The sequence below is a fragment of the Saccopteryx bilineata genome, chromosome 1, assembly GCF_036850765.1.
Source record: "Saccopteryx bilineata isolate mSacBil1 chromosome 1, mSacBil1_pri_phased_curated, whole genome shotgun sequence".
Classification (NCBI taxonomy): Eukaryota; Metazoa; Chordata; class Mammalia; order Chiroptera; family Emballonuridae; genus Saccopteryx; species Saccopteryx bilineata.
The window spans coordinates 24,621,769-24,635,771 of NC_089490.1; the positions used below are offsets into that span (position 1 = coordinate 24,621,769).

Genomic DNA, 14,003 nt, shown 5'->3' on the forward strand with positions numbered 1-14,003 from the left:
ACTTAAAACGTAGCACTTTACATCTTCTCTCTGGCATATCTGAATCGCCCATGTCATTACTCTTGCACTTTGGGGACATTATTAAGTAAAATAAGGGACACCTGAATACAAGCACTGTGATACCGCAACAGTCAGTCTGATGACTAAGGTGGCTACTATGTGACTAAAGAGCAAGTAGCGTCTACATCGTGAAGGCACTGGACAAAGAGATAATTCACATCTGGAACCAGATGGAACAAAACAACAGGAGATTTCACCACACTACTCAGAATGGCGTGCAACTTAGAACTTCTGGATTGTTTATTTCTGGAATTTTTCATTTAATATTTTCAGACCGCAGGTAACCATGGGTAACTGAAGGAAATAAAGGGGAACTACTATACTTTGCTTTCACTGGAAATGCATATTGCTGAAGGTGAGTAAGTCCTCAAGTTACAAACATCCAACTTACCTACAAACTCATGCTTACGAAGGGAGCACCCTAAGGGCTATTGGTAATCACCTGCAGTTGGACATCAGGGAAAATGATACCATGGAGTTACTAGACCCCCATGGCAAAGAACTAACCAATGAAGACCTTATGGAACTAGAGCAGCAGATGACAGCATTTAGGGAAGAAAAAAGGGACCTAGAAACTCCAGAACCAAAAGTTTTCTACAAGAGTTAGCTTATGCTTTTCATCTATTTGAAGTAGGAATGGCAAAGTTAGAGGAGTGAGATCCTGATACAGAAAGGTTCACCGAAGTTGACCATACAGTTGCCGGAGGCCTGAGATGCTACCGGGCCTTTTATGATGAGAAAAAGAAAAGCTCCGTACAACCTCCCCTGATGCTACTTCAGGAAACTGACTCCAGCCGCAGAATCAAACCCTGACTCTAAACCAGTCCCACCCTCTCCAACAAGTCCATCATCCTCTGTATCATCCAACATTGTTTAAGGTTGCATTGGAAAATGCACAGAAAGTATTTCTATGCACAGGAAGATAAGAACAAATACTATGTTAAGACAAACATCTAAGTTGCATTTAATAGGAAAATGTATCTGTTCCAACTTACATACAAATTCTCGTTCATAACCCGGGGACTGCCTATGCTGCTTTCACAGAAAGTCTGGTGGGGCTTTGATTTGGCACTTCCATTCTTTTCACAAAATTGAATATTGTTTAATATTAAAGAGGCATAGTAGTTTACAATATTACCATGGTCATAAGAATGTCTAAGGTGATTGCATGCTTCTATTAACTCACTGCATTCTCAAGAATTCCGTAATATACACTGCAAAAGGGAGTGCAGAAATATAGCTGAGCATAAACTAAAGGGATGGAGTCAATCCTTTAATAAAGTGAATAATGAGGAGAGTTTCAAATATTTACATAGTCTAGCAAAATGTTCTCTACTACTTTTCCACTAATTAAATACATCAGAACAAGTGTTCTGGCTGGTCACTTAAAGGGCTATTTAATGAAATATTTGATCCTAGACCAGATCCTACACTGGAGAAATAAAGCATACTGTCTATAAAGGCCCTTATTGGGTCAATTGAGAATATTGGAATATGGATGGTAAATTAAAATACCGTATCCACGTTAAATTTATTGAGGTTAAAAGCTGTACTATAGGTTTTATTTTTAAGAGAATATCCTTATTGTTAGGAAATGCTAAAGTATCAGGCGTAAAAGGCCAAGGAATAGTTATGGATGTATATATGTGTACATATACACAATACATAGTATATATTATGTAGTGTTATATTAAGTAATAGATAATAAATACTCTGTATTATACCTATTTTATAATTTATAAAATCTACTTCACATAAATCAAAAATCAAAAGGGCACATAAATCAAAAATCAAAAGGGCACATAAATCCAAAGAGCAAAATGTTAACAGCAGGTCAATCTGGGCACAGGTATACAGGTATTCTTTGTACTAGTCTTGCAATTTTTTGCCTAAATTTGAAATTATCTCCAAATAAAAAGACTTTTATTAAAAAGGAGGGCATGATCAAAGCCTTCCTTCCCCCTAGCTGGGTTGCCAACAAGAGGTAGTTTTATTCAAGTCAGGGCAGGCTCTCTGTCCAGGGGGAAGCTTGTCTCGGTCGGATTTTCACTTGGTTTGACCGTTCACACAAATTAGCCACGGGAAACAAAAGGAGTTGCGGCTGCAGTTTTTCATTTTCTCCAAATTTCTGATTGTAAAAGTAGTATGTGCTTATTTTAGAAAGTTTGGGGAAAGGAAACTAGCAAAGAAAACACATAAATCCTACCAAATCCCATCAAATTTGAAGAAACATCGCTGTCATTTTGGCCAATTTTCCTTCAGTCTTTATTCCAAAGTTTTAAGAGAACTGGGATTATATTATATGAACTGTATAGCCTGTGTTGTTTGTTTTTATTTTTTTTAACCTAGTGTAAATATTTTCTCGTGCCATCTGTCAAAAACAATGAATAAAATCTTCAATGTCAATATAATATTCCATATTATAGATAGGCCATAATTTACTTAGCCGTTTCCTTAAAACTGTCCCTTTGATTGCTTTCAATTTCAACTTATACATAATGCTAAGTTAAAAGTTCAAGATCTGGGGGGCAGGAGCAGTAAAGAGGGGCAAATATATAGTGACATAAAATGATTTGACTTCAGGCAATGAGCACACAACACAATCAACAGTTCAAATGCTATAGAGATAGTCACCTGAAACCCATGTACTCTTTTTTTTGTTTTTTTGTTTTTTTACAGGGACAGAGAGAAAGTCAGAGAGAGGTATAGACAGGGACAGACAGACAGGAATGAAGAGAGCTGAGAAGCATCAATCATCAGTTTCTCGTTGCGATACCTTAGCTGTTCATTGATTGCTTTCTCATATGTGCCTTGACCAGGGGCTACAGCAGACCGAGTAATCCCTTGTTCAAGCCAGTGACCTTGGGTCCAAGCTCGTGAGCTTTGCTCAAACTAGATGAGCCCGCGCTCAAGCTGGTGACCTCAGGGTCTCAAACCTGGATCCTCCTCATCCCAGTCCGACGCTCTATCCACTGCGCCACTGCCTGGTCAGGCAAGCCCATGTACTCTTATTGATCAATGTCACCCCATTAAATTTCTAAATTAAAAAAAATGCAATGGAAAAAAAAAGTTTAAGATCTTTGTGCTTAAATCTTTTTTTTTTTTAAGTATTTCTGGCTTATACCTTTATACCTTATAATAGATTCACATAAATAGAATTGCTGAGCCAAAGGGGAGCAACATTTTTAAGACTCAACACAAAAGGCCAACTGCTTTGTTTAAGAAAGTTCGGCTAGCCTGACCAGGCGGTGGCACAGTGGATAGAGCATCAGACTGGGATGCAGAGGACCCAGGTTCAAGACCCCAAGGTCGCCAGCTTGAGCGCGGGCTCATCTGGGTTGAGCAAAAGCTCACCAGCTTGAACCCAAGGTCGCTGGCTCCAGCAAGGGGTTACTCAGTCTGCTGAAGGCCCGCGGTCAAGGCACATATGAGAAAGCAATCAATGAACAACTAAGGTGTTTCAACGCACAATGAAAAACTAATGATTGTTGCTTCTCATCTCTCTCCATTCCTGTCTGTCTGTTCCGGTCTATCCCTCTCTCTTTCTCTGTAAAAAATTTAAAAAAAAAAATAAAGAAAGAAAGTTAGGCTAACACCCTCATCTTTAAGGGAAAAGAGGGCTCCTGACTGGATGAATGCAAAGTGTCAGGTTCAAATCTCATTTTAGGATTTAAAGAAAGGGGAGCTACTGCCAGAGTTTGAGCATTGCCATCCTCACGTCCAAAAGCCCCAGGACAGCGTCCACAGACTCCTTCTGGCCCTTATCAGCACACACACACTTCTAGGAGAAGACACGAGCCCAGTGTCACATGATCGCCAACATATGAAGCTCTGGGCATCTGTAATCTAAAAGATCTTCCTATCCTGAGAGAACTGGGATCCTAAAAAACATAGGAAGGGGAAAAGTACCAGGACAAAAGTATAGGAATCTAAAAAGCAAGTTTCAGGTTCAAAAAGGCAAATTGAAGACAAGTTTTTTATTTTCTTAGCAGCAAGGGCTCCATCCAGGAGGAGACGTGAAGTCTGTCTGTCTGACTGTCCCAAACAATCAGCCTGGGTCAGGGATGCAACCCAACCTCTCTGAGTTCCATCTCTCCACATGTTCAATGACAAGGCTGAACAAGGTCCCTAAAGGTCCCTCTCAGACCTATCATTCTGCAACATGCCCCTTTCCATGTGCCAGGAGACAAAAGGGCAGAGTGGTGATTCTCTCTGAATGCATCGCATCAAGTGCTGAGCACCCCACTTCTCCTAACAAAACTAGATCAAATATCACTTGGCATACCAAAGAGATTCCAGAAACTGTGCATTTCCCCTTCTTTCAGACGGCAAAGACCAGGGAAGGAGAGGCAGGGGGTCTGCGGACAAGGAAAAGGGGAGCTCACCGTGGCCATTGCAGTAGTAGATCCACTTCTCCCGGGTCTGGGTGGGCGTAACGGCTTTCTTCAGCCCCGCCTTCTCCACAATGGCACTGGGGTCCTGCCGGGGCCCCTTTTTGAGAGTCCTGGAACTTTTCCGGATACTGCACACCACTATCACCACAAGCACCAGCAGCAGGAAAAGCACAATCATCCAAGGCAGATGTTCATTGATGTCGAAATGCTTATGCATGTTCTGTCTGGGATGGGGTCTCTTAACACCTTTGATGGGCGTGCTGGTCTTCTCGCCCCCGGTGGCCTCCATGGACGGCAGCAGCTTCAGGATGTGTCTGTGGTGGGAACCTTGCTGGTGGTCGACCACCTGGAGGTTCGGGAGGCTCTTGTTCACGCCTTCCTCCCACCTGGCTGAGCTTGCGTTGTCAGGAATTGTCCCTTTGTGGACGACACTCAGTACCTTTGGTCTAACAGAGGCAGAAGAGTTGGATTCTGTTGAGTTCATGCCTAGAAAAAAAAAAGAGTATGGGGGGGGGGGAAGAGCTGTTCTATATTTGGGAATCTATGTGTTCCCTCCTCTTCCTGCTCATCTCCAAACCAGGCCAGATAATTAAAGAAGAGATGAACTTTGGAGCTTGAGAATAAATTACATAGCACATTTTCATAAAGATCTCAAAGCCACCTTAATGTGGAAGGTAAAAACTAAGCTTAACAGCTACACTCATTCACTTCCTCATGCTAAAACCCAAAGGCACTCTCAGGGACCCAACGCCTGAACTTCACATCAGCTTCTCCTGGCCTCCACACCCTGCGCGCACACGTGTATGTTCAGAGCTGTAGTCGACTCTTAATTGTTCTGACTATTCAGAGAGCTGGTTCAATTTTAACTCCTTTGTCCTTTAATTGCTTTGTGCCTCGGATCCCACGTTTTGACAATTTTATAATGCGATGGGAAAATTGAGAATATGACTCAGATAAAAGAAATAAAGAACAAGAACATAAACTCAAATCTAACTTTGACCAGTGAAAGAAGGTTTGGTGAGGCAGCTCAGTGGATAAAATGAGGCAGGACTTCTTTAGTCTCTTCTATTAACAGATCAAATCAAGTCTGCGCCAGCTATTTGGTGGACTTCCTTCTGAGAAGCTTCTACAAGTTGTCTTCCTGAACAATGTGTGAAAACCAGAGATTTTAAGCCCAAAGAAATAGGACCTGGCCTTCTATCGGCCGCTGAGAAAATCTGGTCAGGTCATTGGAGCTCTCTGAGCCTGTTTCTCCCTTTCAATAGGGCGGCCTTCATGCAGGGTCATCATAAAGCTCAAACACCATCACTCGTGAGATTATGCCAGAACCACTCAAGCTGGCTATCGTCTCTTGAAAACTGAATTCCATCAAAAAGGATTTGAGGCCCTGGCCGGTTGGCTCAGCGGTAGAGCGCCGGCCTGGCGTGCGGGGGACCCGGGTTCGATTCCCGGCCAGGGCACATAGGAGAGGCGCTTTGCTTCTCCACCCTCCCCTCCTTCCTCTCTGTCTCTCTCTTCCCCTCCCGCAGCCAAGGCTCCATTGGAGCAAAGATGGCCCGGGCGCTGGGGATGGCTCCTTGGCCTCTGCCCCAGGCACTAGAGTGGTTCTGGTCGCGTCAGAGCGACGCCCCAGAGGGGTAGAGCATCCCCCCTCCTCTGCCCCACCTAACATCCAATCCTCATCCCTCCCTTCCAGATGTCACGGTATTTTCTCCTCTTCTTCTTCCTTCAGACCTTCTGGCTGTGTCTATCTGGAAGAAACTTTAAACATCTAAATCACTCATTTATTCGAAAAGTCTGGAACCAAGGCCAGAAGTTCAGTGACTCATATAAGGCTACACACTGTCCTTGTTTTACTGAGTTCTTATTTTCTAGCTTGATGTAACCTAGTTTTTAGAGATCTGCTCCCCTTACCTGAAGACTTCTGAGTCAAAATGTTTCTAGAAGGCCAAAGAAGCTAGATTTGAATTAGCTACAAAATACAAGTGCCTTCATCAACGGGTGACTTTGGAATATACAAAATAGAGAAAACTTCCACGGGCACAAGATCATTGTTGGTGCTTTCCCTGGGTTCAAAGTCCTTCTCAAATAAATAGCTCATGAGGTTAAGTTACCTTTGGGAACATAAGTGGAGGAAGGGACTTCATGAGATTCCATGTGCTCAGGGCGTGAAAAGATGGTCGTGCCCGGGGAGGGGGGGGCCGTACTGGAGAAGGCTGGGGGTGCGCCACAGACGTTGTCTGCCTCCTTGGTCCCCGGCTTGATCACCACCAGCTTCTGACTCAGACAGTCTGTGTGTGCTTTGCATTTCATCACACTAGAAGGCACATCAGAGAAGGTACCCCGAGCACACTGCCTACACCGCACGTCCTCGGTCTCCGTCCCTTTCTTCCGCACACCCCAACCCACAGGACACACCGTATGGGGAGCGCAGGTAGCATTAGACTGGAACATGCCCGGCGGGCAAGTGCATTCTCGGTCAGTCAAGGCAGCACAAGGTAACTTCTCAACCATTGGCCATGGGCACGGCTGACTACAGTCATGGCATTTCTCTATGCCATTCTCATGCCTGGTAAACGTCCCCACGGGGCAACTGCTGCAGACTCGCAGGCTCGTGTTGGTACAGTGCTCGGATACATAGGTTCCCGCCGGACACTTGTCGCAGGTTAGCACCTGGCCGGTGGCACGGTCAACGTGGTGGTATTTGCCAATGAGATTTGGGGCCTTCGGTTCTGGCTGAGCAGAGGTGGTGCTAAGGAATCCGAGCTGAGAGAAAAAATAGGGGAGGAACAAAAACCAAGGAGGTGTTATATAGCAACAGAAAACGGAAGATAGAACTGTCCTACCACCATGATCTTTCCTACTGAAGGTCTGACAGGCGCTGTTTCCTGCCAACACTGGGCTGCTACACAATAAGAAGAGAGAAACCAAGACTCCCATTCCAGCCCAGGGCCCGACCTGCTCGCTGGGAAGCTTTGGTTTCCTTGCCTGACCTTGCCTCAACTTCCTTTCCTTCCATCTGTAAAATGAAACTGACAATACCTCTCAATTGAAAAAATCAGTTGAGAACATGAACGTGAAAGCACTCTGTACCTTGAATTAAAAATACTGTAGAGAGGACCCGGTTTGCTCAGTGGTAGAGCGTCGGCCTGGCATGCAGGAATCCCAGGTTCGATTCCCAGCCAGGGCACACAGGAGAAGCGCCCATCTGCTTCTCCACCCTCCCCTCCTTCCTCTCTGTCTCTTTCTTCCCCTCCCGCAGTCAAGGCTCCATTGGAGCAAAGTTGGCCCAGGCGCTGGGGATGGCTCTGTGGCCTCTGCCTCAGGCGCTAGAATGGCTCTGGTTGCAAAAGAGTGACGCCCCAGGTGGGCAGAGCATCGCCCCCTGGTGGGCATGCCGGATGGATTCCGGTCAGGCGCATGCGGGAGTCTGTCTGACTGCCTTCCCGTTTCCAACTTCAGAAAAAAAAAGAAAAAAAAAAAATACTGTAGAGAAGCCAAACACCCTAACACAAGGAAAAATTGAGTTGCTGAATAGTAACCCTCCTTTCCGAGACCCAAATGTTAAGTTACCATCTCTTAACACCAGGATGAAACAACTGGTAAGTAGGACGACAGACGGTGAAGCTGCCACTTTCATAGCACAAGATGACCCAGCTGGAGTTAACTTACAGACATGGCGTGATTTTTTTTCAAATGTTTCCTCTATGCAAAGCAACACACACATATATTTTTGGTTTTGGGGGTTGTTTGTTTGTTTTGCAACATAGAGTCCGGCCCTTGGCCTTCTTAATGTGAGTTGATGCTTTTAGACGCACACTCTTATTTGTTCAGCCGCTGAAGACCACGGCCAATGGAGCAAGGACCAGCAGCCACCTGGGAGCCCAAGCACAGAGCCAGCCTCAGCAAGGACTCGACAGACATTTACATTTAATTCGCAGAACAGAAGCTTCACTCAGCTAGACAGAATTTTAGACCACCTCCCAGAATGAAAACTTGGGGGAAAGGAAATTATATTTAAAAGAGAGCTTTTCCGCATTAATGAAGATTGAGAGGCTCCCACAAGAAAGCTGTCACTGTCTTCTAGAAAATGGAGAGAGGTGAAGGAATGCTACCAGGTTCGTCACTAGGACCCTGATGACTGAACTACTGGAGGTCCCCCAAGCAGGATACAAAACCCACCTCCAGACCCCACTGTGCCCGCATGCTTCCCCACTCATTAAGTCGACTTTCCAGTTCTTTGTTCATTTAGAATAACTGATCAAGTTTCTAATGAAAGCACAACTCAGAGCTCTTTAAAATGCACCATACTAGGTAACCCATTTAAGACAATGGGGCTTTAAAACAGACCATTAAATTACCTCATGCTAGAGGAGGAAATTCCAGCTCCTACAAATAAAGCTCACACACAACGTCCGTTAGCAGTCTCACACCTGGGCTGAACATTGGACGTGAGGTGTGTGCACAAGCTAGATACCATGAAAGCATCAGACAAATATTTTTTTATTGAAGACCAACTGCGCGTGTCCAAGAACCTTGTCAACTCTATGCCAGCCCTTGTGGCAATTACCGTCTAAAGGAGGACAGACAGAAACAACTAATTACATTAATAATTAGTTAGAATTGAGATTACTGCTGAGAAGGAGAAACAGAGCCCTGTGAGATGGGGTTTAGCAGGCACGTAATGGTCCCGAGATGTTAGGGAAACGGTTTGGAGTGCTTCTGAAGGATGGAGGGGCAGACGCAAGTCTGGACAGGGGAAGCGGGAAGGGTTAGGCACAGGGAACCCCAAAGCAAAAGTCTGAAGTGAAGCAGGGCCATTCAGGAACTAAAAAGCTCTTGTTGCTCTACCTCCAAATGCAACACGGTGACGGGCCGCAGTTAAACTTGGAGAGGCTCCACAGTCTGATTCTAATCCAAAATGCAACGAGAAGTAACTGTGTGTTTACATTGGAGGTTGGAATGGAGGCATATAATCACAATTGTGAATTAAAGAAAAAAACAAAACGTTTTCTGGCTGCAGAGCAGACGGTGAAAGCAGCTTGAATCTCCTCTGATCCTGAGAAACACTTTGGAAAGAGCCCAGTTCGGTTGTCAGAGACCCGCCCTCCACCTCCTTCCCAACCTGGCACTTTTTATTGTTTAAATATTGCTCTTTTTTCATTATTATTTTTTATACTATGCATTCTTGTAATAATTCCAAGAACTACAAAACAGGATTAAAACGCTTAAGTGTCTGCTCAGATCCACCCATCCCTAGGGCTCACTTTGGTCACGTCTTTCCAAACCTTTCCTGAGCAGGCGCACATAACACATACACACACATGCCTGCTCTAAGGTGGCTGTTTCAGTTCCACCTAAAGGAGACAGGCCACACATGCTGTTCTGTGATTTGATTTTGTTCATCTTCTCACACTGCATTGCTGAAACCTTCCCGCGTCAGAACACACAGACTACTCCCTTCTTTAGAATGGTCACGTTCTCTTCAACAGAAAGGATGCGCCCATTTTACAGGTACTGCCAACTGAGGACATGTAGTTCACCTCCTTGTCCCTCTCGTCAGCGTATGCATGTGTTTTTCTGTATTCCATATTCCATATTCCATTCCTTGGCTTCCCACTCCCCGGCCTCTTTTCATTCCTTCTCATCCCAAATGACAAGCTACAGCCACGCTGCTCCCAGTCTTCTAAGAACCGCTTTCTTCAAGGGTGAAAGATGTCTCCGTACAACCCATCACTCAGAACTTCTCACTCCTCCCCTGCCTGGCTGACTGTGACAGAGTATTCACAGGATACAGTGTTAACGTCAATAGCGTATACATGTTTTCAGCCTGTGGGAGGGCCAGATCTGAAGGAGAAAAAAATAGCTGGGCAGAGTTTTAGAAAACAGACTTACATTCTTGTCCAGATACGGCCTTCAGACCCACTGGACCTGGTTTTACCTGCTTATAAAACGAGCAGGTTGGATTACATGGTATTCAATTCTATGAAGCCTTCAAAGTGTCTACAACAGTCAAGTTCCACCTTCTCCGTGAAGCCTTACAACAACATTCCCAGACACCCAGAGTCCAAGCAGCTGAGCAAACTTTCATCACATTTCCTGTTTCTGCTTGTCATTTAGGTGCCTAATTACATATTGTCTTGTAATGTTTGTTGATGACTTCCTAAGTATATACATTTATCTTCCCATAATGATTATAAGCAGCTCGAGGCCAGGGACAGCCATGGAGGTTGCATTTCCTCCCTTGCTCAACCACCTCAAAACGGAGATCACAAAAATAATAAGTAAAGCATCCTCTGTGCCAGGGGTCAGCAAACTAAATCCCACATGCCACTTGTTCTTGTAAATAAGTTTGAGGGGAACCCAGCTATTCAATTAGCTATTGTGGATGGCTGCTTTCACGCTACAACGGCAGCAAGGCTGGAGAGAGACAAACAGACCATATGTCCTGCAACTTTAAATATTTACTATCTGGCCCTTATAGGGAAAAAAAAAGTCTGCCAATACTCTGCTGATCAATCAAAAGAAATATCTAAAAATACAAGGACCTTAGACTTCTTCTAGAGTCTAGAAATGAATACTGAGGTCCTGACTTTCTTTCTGACATCCCCTCTAACTCACCCACCAAATCTGATACTTGTATCCCCTGCTTAAAACTGGCAATGGCTTTTCACATGACGTGGAAGGAAATGCAACATCCTTCATAGCTAAGACATCCTCTGAAATGCCATCCTGCCCTCCTCTCCCTCAACTTGAATTACCTTTCACTGTCTCCTCTTGTTCCTTTTCCCCATATCACTACCATAATTCTGTGGTTATGAATTTTTCCATTTAGTGTGTCTTCCCCTGTGAACCACGAGCTTCAGCAGGACAAGGATAGAGAGTCTGTTTTACATAACGATGCTACCCAAGCCCTCAAGGACAGTACCCAGTTCACCATATACCTGACAAATGTTTGCAGACTGAATGAATGAATGAATCGGCAGAACCATGAATTACTAGAGGCAGTGATTTAAAGCGTGGCAGTAGAGGAGGTTAATGGACAGGAGCACAGGTATAAAAGCAACAGTGAGAAAACCAAAAGCCTCCCCCTGCCCTCCACACACCCAAGAGACAAAATGTTGTGGTACCCTTCAGAGTCAGACAAATAGTTTCACCTCCAAAGACCTGAGGGTATCACTGTTTGAACAGAGCCATAACTGGCTTACAAGCATTATATTCAGCATGATACCTAAGCAAATGTAACATGAATTTAAAACATCACCCCCCCCCCCCTCAAGTGATCCCAGCTTGCTCGCTTGAAGCCCAAGGCTGCAGGCTTGAGTCCAAAGTTTTTGGCTTCAGCAAGTAAGTGATCACTGGTTCAGCTTGACCCTCAGGTCAAAGCACCTATGAGAAACAATCAATAAACAATTAAAGTGACACACTAATGGTTGATGCTTTTCACCTCTCTCCCTTCCTCTCTCTTTTTCTCGCTCTCAAAATAAATAAATACATAAAGCATCCCCCCCTTCGTTTTATAAAAAACAGTTCCACTAATTTGATGCTTAGAATTATAAGCAGCAGCATGAGATTATTCTCCAGAATTTATTGATGTTTCATCCTAGTTTAAACTCTAGTGATCTGTAAATTTTCATTTATCCAAGACACCAACAATCATGAATAAATGAGAAAATACCATCCCAAACTGTACAGGATATGGGAGCCCTATACATACTTATGGAGTAGATGAAAAGGTAAAGCCTAGAGCAAAGCAAATTTTCGAAAGAAGAGGCAGCTCCCAACTGACCAGCTATATATGCTCCCATGGTCCCCGCACTCACTCTGGTGACCCATATCACCTGTCTGGGTAGCACGTCTACTTCAGGTCACAGAGATGAGCCTGGCTGAAAACCAGACACACCTGGATATGCTAATACATGCTAGAACACTGATGCCAGTTTCTCTTTAACAATTCTTAGCCCACGACCTCACCCATCAAACGAATGGGGAAAATCTGCCTTGTGGTTTACAAGTATACTATATTTACGTCATTCTTGTGTCTCTATCAAATTGCAATCATTTTTCATGCAAAAACTGGAGGCAGTGATAAAATTGTGTCTATTCATAATGGACAAGCAGGAAGACTTTATGAGTTGAATACAGAAAAGGTTTCAATACGGCCTAAACCAGGATTTTAAGAACAACCGTAGTTACTGTGGATATTATAACAAAGATAAGGCAACCAAGACTTATTCCTGAGATGGTGACTCTAAAACACACCAACAGATGATCAAAAGGAAGAAGCCAAGCAGAATTAGACACCCCCAGAATAACTGACCATTTTATTTTGAGCATCACACTTAATTCACAATCGCAAGGCACTGACTGCTGGGAATTCCCTAGGTTGGAAGAGGAAAGAACACAGCAAGAGCAAAGCTCCAAGGGGAAAGTGTCCACAAAGCACGGGCAGCGCTGTTCTCGGTGCGTTACATAAATTTGGTTGGCTCTTTCTTGCATTTATTTCCTACTATCCTCTCCGGTTTTAAGTCTTCTGTTGGCTAAGGCAAAAGCAGGGACTGTTGTTAAAGCTGCAAATAGAAAGAAATGTCAAAGGTAGAATGTGCTGACTATAGAGCTGGAAGGAGGCAAGCTCAGGGGACACTGAGGAAAGGAAAAACACAGGCAACGCTGACCCCAGATGCTGTCTCGCCTGAAACCTGCAATGCAGAAGAGTGAGCACTCAGCATTCGATCCGTGGCCCACAGACCTTCACCTACCTCCGTCCGCTGCAACTGACATTTCTATAGGCCACGACCTTCACCTACAAGCGAAGGCCACTTTGTTAACGAGACAGTGGTCAAGGTTTGGGAAAAATGCTCTTCTCTGCTTGCTGGGAATATGTCCAGTCCTTAGAGTCAGACAAACCAAGGCAATAGTAATGACATGAGCCAGGACCAGCAATTCCAGCCTGAAGGTATAAACAAAACACACACCAGCAGAGCTTTCTCTAGAGAGAACTGCTTTTCTGATCTTTTTATAAACTCACTTCTTAGGCCAGGAGTGTACATCTTAATCTTTGATTTATAAGACGAGCCGAATAAATAATTTTTTAAAAGTACAAACAAAACTTATTTTAGCCTGGAGTATGCTGAGCAGGCCCAGTCTACCAGTTCCTAACTGGGGGTGGTGGGGGGGTTGGGGGGGATATGTCAGAATGAATGTTACCACAGGTAAAGCAGATAGGACACATGAAGGAAGTGCTCCATAAATGTTAGTTACTTTAATTATCACTCCTCCTACTTATCATTTTAGTACATGTTATCTTTACTCCCTTGGGATTAGGCAATCTTTTCAAACACCCCAATTAAAATGCAAATATCCACTTCCTGAGCAATGTATCCAAGACTTCAATTTTTTTTTTTTTTTTTTTTGTATTTTTTTGAAGCTGGAAACGGGGAGAGACAGTCAGACAGACTCCCGCATGCACCCGAACGGGATCCACCCGGCACACCCACCAGGGGGCGATACTCTGCCCCTCCTGGGCGTCGCTCTGCCGCAACCAGAGCC

At 44.3% G+C, this 14,003-nt stretch overlaps 1 protein-coding gene across 1 annotated transcript in view; it reads right to left on the reverse strand.

Annotated features, from left to right (window-relative positions):
* TNFRSF21 (TNF receptor superfamily member 21) overlaps nucleotides 1–14,003 on the reverse strand; it is a 73,270-nt gene that overhangs the window by 44,991 nt on the left and 14,276 nt on the right. Inside the window, exons 2-3 of the mRNA XM_066252230.1 lie at nucleotides 6,569–7,220; nucleotides 4,446–4,940 (exon numbers count right to left, since the gene is read on the reverse strand). Coding sequence (XP_066108327.1) covers nucleotides 4,446–4,940; nucleotides 6,569–7,220 — 1,147 coding nt within the window. The remainder of the gene's footprint in view (nucleotides 1–4,445; nucleotides 4,941–6,568; nucleotides 7,221–14,003) is intronic.